Raw genomic sequence first — 10,049 nt, forward strand, 5'->3', positions numbered from 1 at the left:
CTCCCCTCTCTTTTGCTCTCTCTTTCTCCCCTCTCTTTTGCTCTCTCTCTCTCTCCCCTCTCTTTTGCTCTCTCTCTCCCCCCTCTTTTGCTCTCTCTCTCCCCCCTCTCTTTTGCTCTCTCTCTCCCCCCTCTCTTTTGCTCTCTCTCTTCCCCCCTCTCGTTTGCTCTCTCTTTCTCCTCTCATTTACTCTCTCTCCTCTCGTTTGCTCTCTCTCTCCTCTCTTTTGCTGTCTCTCCCCCTCTCTTTTGTGCTCTCTCCCCCCTCTCTTTTGTGCTCTCTCTCCCCCTCTCTTTTGCGCTCTCTCTCCCCCTCTCTTTTCTGCTCTCTCTCCCCCTCTCTTTTGCGCTCTCTCTCCCCCTCTCTTTTGCGCTCTCTCCCCCCTCTCTTTTGCGCTCTCTCTCCCCCTCTCTTTTGCGCTCTCTCTCCCCCTCTCTTTTGCGCTCTCTCTCCCCCTCTCTTTTGCGCTCTCTCTCCCCCTCTTTTGCGCTCTCTCTCCCCCTCTCTTTTGCGCTTTCTCCCCCTCTCTTTTGCGCTCTCTCTCCCCCTCTCTCTTGTGCTCTCTCCCCCCTCTCTTTTGTGCTCTCTCCCCCTCTCTTTTGTGCTCTCTCCCCCTCTCTTTTGTGCTCTATCCCCCTCTCTTTTGTGCTCTCTCCCCCCTCTTTCTTGTGATCTCTCCCCCCTCTCTTTTCTGCTCTCTCCCCCCTCTCTTTTCTGCTCTCTCTCCCCCTCTCTTTTGCGCTCTCTCTCCCCCTCTCTTTTGCGCTCTCTCCCCCCCCTCTCTTTTGCGCTCTCTCTCCCCCTCTCTTTTGCGCTCTCTCTCCCCCTCTCTTTTGCGCTCTCTCTCCCCCTCTCTTTTGCGCTCTCTCTACCCCTCTTTTGCGCTCTCTCTCCCCCTCTCTTTTGCGCTCTCTCTCCCCCTCTTTTGCGCTCTCTCTCCCCCTCTCTTTTGCGCTTTCTCCCCCTCTCTTTTGCGCTCTCTCTCCCCCTCTCTTTTGCGCTCTCTCTCCCCCTCTCTCTTGTGCTCTCTCCCCCCTCTCTTTTGTGCTCTCTCCCCCTCTCTTTTGTGCTCTCTCCCCCTCTCTTTTGTGCTCTATCCCCCTCTCTTTTGTGCTCTCTCCCCCCTCTCTTTTGTGCTCTCTCCCCCTCTCTTTTGTGCTCTCTCCCCCCTCTCTTTTGCGCGCTCTTCCCCTCTCTTTTGTGCTCTCTCCCCCTCTCTTTAGTGCTCTCTCCCCCTCTCTTTTGTGCTCTCTCCCCCTCTCTTTTGTGCTCTCCCCCCCCCTCTTTTGTGCTCTCTCCCCCTCTCTTTTGTGCTCTCTCCCCCCTCTCTTTTGTGCGCTCTTCCCCTCTCTTTTGTGCTCTCTCCCCCTCTCTTTAGTGCTCTCTCCCCCTCTCTTTTGTGCTCTCTACCCCTCTCTTTTGTGCTCTCCCCCTCTCTTTTGTGCTCTCCCCCTCTCTTTTGTGCTCTCTCCCCCTCTTTTGTGCTCTCTCCCCCTCTCTTTTGTGCTCTCTCCCCCTCTCTTTTGTGCTCTCTTCCCCCTCTCTTTTGTGCTCTCTTCCCCCTCTCTTTTGTGCTCTCTTCCCCCTCTCTTGTGTGCTCTCTCCCCCCTCTCTTTTGTGCTCTCTTCCCCCTCTCTTGTGTGCTCTCTCCCCCCTCTCTTTTGTGCTCTCTCCCCCCTCTCTTTTGTGCTCTCTCCCCCCTCTCTTTTGTGCTCTCTCCCCCCTCTCTTGTGCTGTCTCTCTCCCTCTCTTTATCCCCCCTCTTCTGCTGCTCTCTCTATCCCCCCTTTCTAGAGCTCTCAGTCTCACTGACTGCAGTTGGCATCTGGCCCCGCCTGCGTCACACCCGGTCCCGCCCATGTCCCGCCCATGTCCCGCCCAGCCACGCTGCACCCGGTCGGCCACGCCCACTCCACCACACGCGACGCAGATGCCAGGGCAGGAGGAGGTCAGTTGGAAGGCCAGGTATGTTTGTCCTCATGCGCAGTCTCTACTGCGCATGACAGCTTCGGACAAACACACTTGGCCTTTTATTATATAGGATATAAATATAAATATATACATATATATATATATATATATATATATATATATATATATATATATATATATATATATATATATATACACACACATACAGAGAGAAGTGCACTCACAGGAACAAAAAACTGTCTCAATACCATTGTTAGCCTGTTCAATAGCGATTTACCACCTGGGTGCAGCTTTTTAGCCCAGTAATGCCCAGAAGCTGCACCCAGGTGGTAAATCGCCATAGAACAGGCTAACAATGATATTGAGCCAGTTGTTCGTTCCTGTGAGTGTGCTTCTCTCTGTGTGTATTTAGTCTCCCTATGGGAAAAAGGGGCAACCAGACATGGACTCCTTGCTCAGTGTGCTTAGAGGAATATGGCTACACCTCACTGACGAGGCCCAATGAAGGCCAAATGATCGTCTGGGTTGCTGTGTTCCTTGTTCAGAAAGGAATTGCCTGGTATTTCGGCGCTGGACTGAACGTAATAGGCGGGATCAGACTGATATACTACAGGAAAGTTCTTCTCTGTGAAAAGCATTACTTGGCTAAAAGAAGCTGCACCCAGGTGCTAAATCGCCATAGAACAGGCTAACAATGGTATTGAGCCAGTTGTTCGTTCCTGTGAGTGTGCTTCTCTCTGTGTGTATATATAAGTCCCAAAAAAGTGCACTCTCACCATCTGTTCATCCACCAGGGAGCAGGCAAATTACATTTACAAAATCCACAACAGGCGTCAGCAGGCTCCGCTGTGTTTGTCTGTGTGTGTGTCTCTTTGTGTCTGTGTGTGTCTCTGTGTGTGTGTCTGTGTTATTGATGACAAACATTATTGATTTAACCAATAACATGCTTTGTTTTATAAAGTATAAATAAATGATTGGCATTATATAGGCATTTTGCTGCTTAAAAGGGGTCAGGAACTTTTCAGGCACTCAACCTGCACAGATGGGGCCTACGGAATAGACTCATACAATTAACACTAGGCAAATGAAGCAGCACGCACATGCGCGCCCACCCACCTCCCTGCTATGGCTCCCACCCACCAACGATTGGCACCATCGATGACCGATGCAGAGAGGGCCACAGTGTGGCCCTTTCTGTATCGGTGGGTAAAAAAGGGTATTACAGTGATGCCTCAATTTCGAGGCATCACTGCAATACCCTGAAAGAGTCTGGAAGCGATGACGATTGCTTCCAGCGCTTTAATCCCCAGAGGACATGTCAGGCACGTCCTTGGTCATTAACTGACACCCAATGGAGGACGTGCCTGACATGTCCTTGGTTGTTAAGGGGTTAAAGGGACATGAAACCCAAAAATTTTCTTTCATGATTTAGATAGAACATACAATTTTAAACAACTTTCCAGTTTACCTCTATTATCACATTTCCTTCATTCTCTTGGTATCATTTGTTGAAGGAGCAGCAGTGCACTACTGGTTTCTAACTGAACACATGGGTGAGCCAATGACAATCGGTTTATATATGCAGCCACCAATCAGCAGCAAGAACCTAGGTTCTTTGCTGCTCCTGAGCTTACCTATAAAAAAACTTTCAGCAAAGCATAAAAAGAGAAAGAAGCAAATTACATAATAGAAGTAAAGTAGAAAGTTGTTTAAAATGGTATGTTCTGTCTAAATCATGAATGTCTAATTTTTACTTTACTGTCCCTTTAAGAGGGGATGAATGTGGGGCCTAGTTGGGTTCACAGAAGCAGATACAGGATGTTGTGAAAGTGGTATGAGGCAATACCTGGGAGTGACAGAACACGCGGCCCGCAGAGGAAGTTGGGAGGTGCAGAGGGAAAGACAAACATGAGAAATGGTGCTCTGTGAAGCACAGAGAAGGGAACAGATAGACTGCAGACCCTGAGCCTGTCACTGGCTAAGTCATGGGCTGCACATCAAGCGCAAGAGCCAACAGGAGGAGTAAAATGATAGACAGAAACCTCCAGCATTATGGAGGTAAAAGGAAATCAGAGGTAACACTACTACTTCTCGGTACCAGGGAGTCTGGGAAAAGCACTATCATGAAGCAGATGAAGGTTATCTATGAGGGGGACTACTCAGAGGAGGAACGCAGACAGTACAGAGCAGCTGTATACAGTGACACCATACAGTATATCACTGATATTGTAAGTGCCATGGAGAGCCTGGGCATTGGTTTTGGAGATGTAGCCAGAGCTGATGATGCCCAGCAGCTGGCAGTGTTTGCCAGAGGTGCAGAGAAAGGGGTAATGTCTGAGGAGCTGACTGGTATTATAAAGAGACTGTGGGATGATGTGGGGGTGCAGACTTGCTTCAGTCGCTCACGTGAGTACCAACTTAGTGACTCGGCCTTGTATTTCCTCAGTAACCTGGGCAGGATCTGTCAGCAGGATTATATCCCTACCCAGCAAGATGTGCTACGTACCAAGGTCAGCACTGCTGGCATCACTGAGGCAAGTTTCATGTCCGGGGATGTGAGATACAGAGTGATAGATGTCGGAAACCAGAAATCAAGTTGGAAAAAATGGATTCATTGTTTTGAGGGAGTCCCTGCAGCAGTCATTTTCTGTGTGGCCCTAAGTGACTATTACCAGCTGTTGGACAAGGAGACGCACCACATGCCTGAGAGTATGAAACTATTTGATAGCATTTGCAACAGTGAATGGTTCATTGATTCAATGATCATCATATTGTTTACTAAAAAGGATCTCTTTAAGAACAATATCAGTCAGTACCCATTGATGCGCTGCTTCCCCGAGGGCTGTGGCACATATGAAGAGGCGGCTAAACGGATCATCTGCCAGTTTGAGGCCCTTAATAAGAAAAGTGACACTAAAGATATCTCAGTGCATTTCCTGTGTGTCACAGACACAGAAGAAGTTCAGTTTGTATTTGCTGCTGTGACAGAAAAAATATTTTTATCAAATTTGCCAAAGCCGCCATTATTCTAATGTGACAATGACAAAATGCTGTCAAACACAAGACTTACTGGTAATAATATCCTCAGCCCAACTGTCTGTCACATAAAGGTCACCTGATCCATTAAAAGCTACAACTTCAGTCATGCAGAGGAGGTATTAGTATTTAAATGTATGAGAGGTTTATTTTGCTTTTTAATGTAACTGTTGCTGCAAATCTAGTCCATGGGTCACAAGCTCACTGGTTGTTAAGCAAAACTCCCACTATTTTGTTGGTAAACAGTGACACGCCCCCAAACATAAAATACAAAAACGTTTTGTTTCTTTTTTCCCCTCAGTACAGGAGCATCTGTTTTCTAAAAAAAAAACAAAAAAAAAAACACTACCGACCCTGCAAGTCTATGTGTTATAATCCCCATAAATGCGTTAAACACATAGTTACAGTACCAACTGGAAGCTGCAGAGAACTGCTGGTCCCAAATGGGGGCCAATCAGCCGTGGCAATCACAACCACAACTGCTGCTGATTGGCTCACTGGCCAAATCTGCTCCGGACCAGCAGTTTTCTGTAACATTTGAGCAGTACTTAAAATTGCCCTTATAGTGGGAAAAAAACAGCATTGCTGGTCTCATAACTGCTACTTCTTATTGGGTCAGCGGCAGTTTCTGTTCAGAACCAACAATGCTCTGGTGCTCCAAAACAGTTCTTTAACTATGTGTTTAACATATTTGTGGTTAAAATAACATTCTCTAGCAAATTAGACCATGTAAGTATTCCTCTATAATGGCCTTTAACTGTGTGTTAACCCTGCAAAGGTAGTTCTACAACAGCAATGCACTATTGGGAGCTAGCTAAAGAGGCATATATGCGTATCCACTAATCACCAGCTAGTTGCCAGTAGTGCATTGCTGCTCCTGCGCCTACCTAGGTATGTTTTTCAACAAAGAATACCAAGAGAATGAAGTAAATTTGAAACCAGAAGGAAACTGATATTGCATGCTCTGTCTGAATCATGAAACTAAGCATTTAAAGGGACAGTGTACATCAATGTTCATGTAACTGCACGTAATAGACACCACTATAAAGAAGAATATGCACAGATGCTGATCTAAAAATCTAGTATAAAACATTTTAAATCTTACTTAGAGGCTTCCAGTTTAGAACTGTTGATGAGGGGCTGGGAAAGAAAGAAAAAGCAGACAAACCTACCCCTCCCCCTTCCCTGCATATGAAAAGACAGATTACACAAACAATAGCAGCTGGAATCTGTAGACCTGGGTCTACAGCTGCAATTTTTGGGCTTGGTTAGGAGTCTGAAAATCAGCACAATGTTATTAAAAAATAAGTAAAACTATACATTTTTACAATAACACTCCCAGATGGGCTATATAAATGGATAATCTACAAAACATTTATGCAAAGAAAAATCTAGCGTACAGTGTCCCCTTAATCTTCCAGTAGATTGTTTAATTAACAACACTGTGATATACATTAATATCTTCCCTAATTGGTCACAGCAAAATAGACTAGGAATATATCTAGATTGTAAATTTCCACAGGAATAGGGCCCTTAATTCCCCCTGTATTTCTCTGTAAAATTTTGTCTTTTATTGTATTGTTCCTCCGTTGGACTTTTATTTTTGTACCCATGGGCAGCGCTGCAGAATCTATTGGCGCTTTATAAATAAATTATAATAATAAGTTCTACCAGACTTTTCAAGAGGTGTTTTCCTGTACTTCTTTTAATTCCAAGTCACGTAAATTGTGCAAACAAAATTATATTGTCAAAAAGGTTTTGCAATGCAGATGCAGTGCTTAATTGCTGATATATGCTATTTGGTTAATGTCGTTTTAACCCCTTGGATACCAGAAAGTACAGAAAAAAAACAACACATTTCTTAATAATGGTTTTCAGACCACTCTGGTGTTAACAATACTTTATATTCAAAGGAAATCTGACACGTAATAGCACACGCTGGAATAACCCATATCCCAGAGTAAGTTAATGTTTCTCCTCGTATTCACCCTGGGAGCCAACTATGAGGTGTATTCATTTCTATTCCTGTTCAAAAGCAATGAAATGGATATGAAACCCATCACATTTCTTTTATGATTCAGATATATTCAGAGATTACAATTTTAATCATTTTTCCAATTTACTTCTATTATATAATTTGCTTTATCCTCTTGATGTTTTTTAATGAAGATGCAGCAATGCACTACTGGGAGCTAGCTGACCACATTGGCAAGCCAATAAAAATATGTTTATATGTGCAGTCATCAGCAACTAGCTAACAGCTCCTAAGCCTACCTGGGTATGCTTTTCAACAAAGGATACCAAAAGAATGAAGCACATTCGATAATAAAAGTATATTAAACAGTTGCTCAAAATCATATATATCCTCTATCTGAATCATGAAAACATTTTGTGGGTTTAATGTGCATTTAAAAATAACCTATGTACAAGATTCCCATATAGACTTTAATGGTGGATTATGAAGGGAAAAAATATTGATAAGCTTTCAATGTATACTTTAAATGTGGAGTAAATACACCTACTGATTACAATGAGATTGGGCATTTTTAGGCTAAATATTTTTACCTATCTTACACCTTTATTTTATTATTCTCTTATGCAGGATTTATACAAGGCAGTCCTCATAAACATTTCCGTCAACAGAAGAGTTAATTCCAGCGGCTGCTGTTTATCTTACCTGTGCTCTAGAATGGATATCCTGGAAATGTGTTCTGAGCAGGATCGTTTTCTCTTTTTTTTTTTTTAACAGTTTTTGTATTCAGTTTTTGGCAAAATATAAACACACAGGATCATTTTAAAGACCAGTCTTATTTTCCGTTGAGTCTGTAGAATGCTCACGCCCCCATGTTTTCAAAGGGATTACTGGGTACTCTTTACCCTTATAGTTTTTTTCAGCATAAAGTTATATTAGATTGTTGTTATATAGGTACCAGATGGACAACCCAGTTTCATCCATGACTCCCCTTTACAGTGTGAAAATGATTATCCATAGTGTGATCTGGAGAAGACACTCCAAACAATGTGTCATTCTGTCTCACAGTGTAACTTCATTTGACACTAGAAACAATTCAAAGGAAGGTTACTAAATGGTACAAGGTCTAGGAAATACTTTGTGACCTTAATACGTATAGCTGAGAGGAAAAAAAGAAGAGAGGTGATACAGCTGCAGCACCACCATCTTAAATAGTATCTGGCCAGCCTCAGCAGCCCACCGGGAAATCTCCTGGTGTCCTGGTAGGCCAATCTGGTCTTGTTTATCTCAGGCGCTAAATTTTACATCTGTATTTTGAATTGCATTTAAGTGCAACACTTGTAACTCAACACTTGTAATATGAGTACAATGAGGGAACTAATAGTGCTCCTTGTGCTATCAATTAAAGGATCATTAAACTTGACATTTCAACAATGTATAATATTATTGCAATATACATTCATTATTTATTTTGTTGTAAAATACACCTAAAAATTGTGCTTGTTTCACTTTCTTCCATGGAGGTTTAGGTTAATAATTTTAGGCAATGTATGTAAGCTTTAGTTTACTTCACCCTCTTCACTAAGATTCTCAGCAGTCACCGGGTTGTAAAAGGTGGATTCTCAGTTTTGCATCAACAATCATGATAGGAAATAAAAGCATTATTTTCAATAATAACTAAGTTGAATCAGTGCTAAACCACCTTAAGGGAAGAGATAAGGGTAGGCTTCCCCTGCCTATTTTAACTGCACATGTGCAAACAGAGTTTGTGCTATACTATCTGAATATTAGTTTTGTGATTGGTTAGTAGGGATTCTTTTGTTCTGGGGGACGGGGAAATCAGTGAAATGAATTAACATAAAACAATGTAATCATTTGACAAAATAAAGCTGCAGTTTTCATTGTAAAATTATCGTCAGATATGAAGGTTCAAAATCATGTAGTTTACAATTTGTGTTTAGGGGCCCTTTAAAACGATAGGTTGCGCTAAACAAGTTTCGGCTGCGTTACGATGCTCTGGTTATATGAATATTTAACCATCCATTTGTAATGGCAGATTGTGCGTTATTCTCTGTGCAAAGCCACACACAAGATAACGCACCCTTATATGTTGTTGGGTTTCTTTATTATTATTATTATTATTATTATTCTTTATTTATAAATTGCAGACATATTCCGCAGCGCTTTCAGAGCCAATTATTATTATCGGTTATTTGTAGAGTGTCAACAGATTCCGCAGCGCTATAAACAAAGGGGGAGTACAACAAAACAATTATAAGGATCAAATGGGTAGAGGGCCCTGCCAAGAGTTGCACTGTTGTAGTCAGCTCTTAAGAAGGTGATCTACAAACAGCTGGACTCTTAGGCTTACATGCTAAGGGGGTTCAGGGGATAGCAATGGAGGAGTGGAACTGGTATAAAGTAAGGTTAGCATAGGTTGTATGCATCCCTGAACAGTAGAGTCTTTAGGGAGCGCTTGAAGCTTTCAAAACTAGAAGAGAGTCTTGTGGAGCGAGTCAGAGAGTTCCACAAGATGGGAGCCAGTCTGGAGAAGTTCTCTAAATGGGAGTGCGATGAGGTAACCAGAGAGGAGGAGAGTAGGAGGTCATGAGCAGAGTGAAGGGGACGGGAGGGAGAGTATCTGGAGACAAGGTCTGAGATATAGGGTGGAGCAGTGCAGTTGAGGGCTTTGTATGTCAGAATGAGAATTTTGTGTTTGTTCCTAGAGGCAAGAGGAAGCCAGTAAAGGGATTGGCAGAGAAGAGCAGCAGATGAAGAGCGACGTGTAAGGAAGATGAGTCTGGCAGAAGCATTCATTATGGATTGTAAAGGAGCTAGGCGGCAGGTGGGGAGACCAGAGGGGACAGAGTTGCAGTAATCGAGGCGGGAAAAATGAGAGAGTGGATTAAAATCTTAGTTGTGTCTTGTGTAAGGAAGTGTCTAATTTTAGAGATGTTTTTAAGGTGGAAGCGCAAGGCTTTAGCCAAGGACTGAATGTGAGGAGTGAAATAAAGATCTGAGTCAAATGTGACTTGTTATGGTGCCTGTTTTCACAGTATTTTTCTTTTAGGTCAAGATATGATACAATAAATGGGAGAAAATTAAAAAA

At 43.1% G+C, this 10,049-nt stretch overlaps 1 protein-coding gene across 1 annotated transcript; it reads left to right on the plus strand.

The window, feature by feature from the left end:
- The first annotated feature begins 3,686 nt into the window (after positions 1-3,686).
- Positions 3,687-10,049, plus strand: LOC128655233 (guanine nucleotide-binding protein G(i) subunit alpha-3-like). The gene is made up of 2 exons (XM_053708902.1): positions 3,687-5,087; positions 7,571-10,049. The coding sequence occupies exon 1, from the start codon at positions 3,918-3,920 to the stop codon at positions 4,962-4,964; it is 1,047 nt and encodes a 348-aa protein (XP_053564877.1). The 5' UTR covers positions 3,687-3,917; the 3' UTR covers positions 4,965-5,087; positions 7,571-10,049.

Source organism: Bombina bombina, chromosome 1, assembly GCF_027579735.1.
Source record: "Bombina bombina isolate aBomBom1 chromosome 1, aBomBom1.pri, whole genome shotgun sequence".
NCBI lineage: Eukaryota > Metazoa > Chordata > Amphibia > Anura > Bombinatoridae > Bombina > Bombina bombina.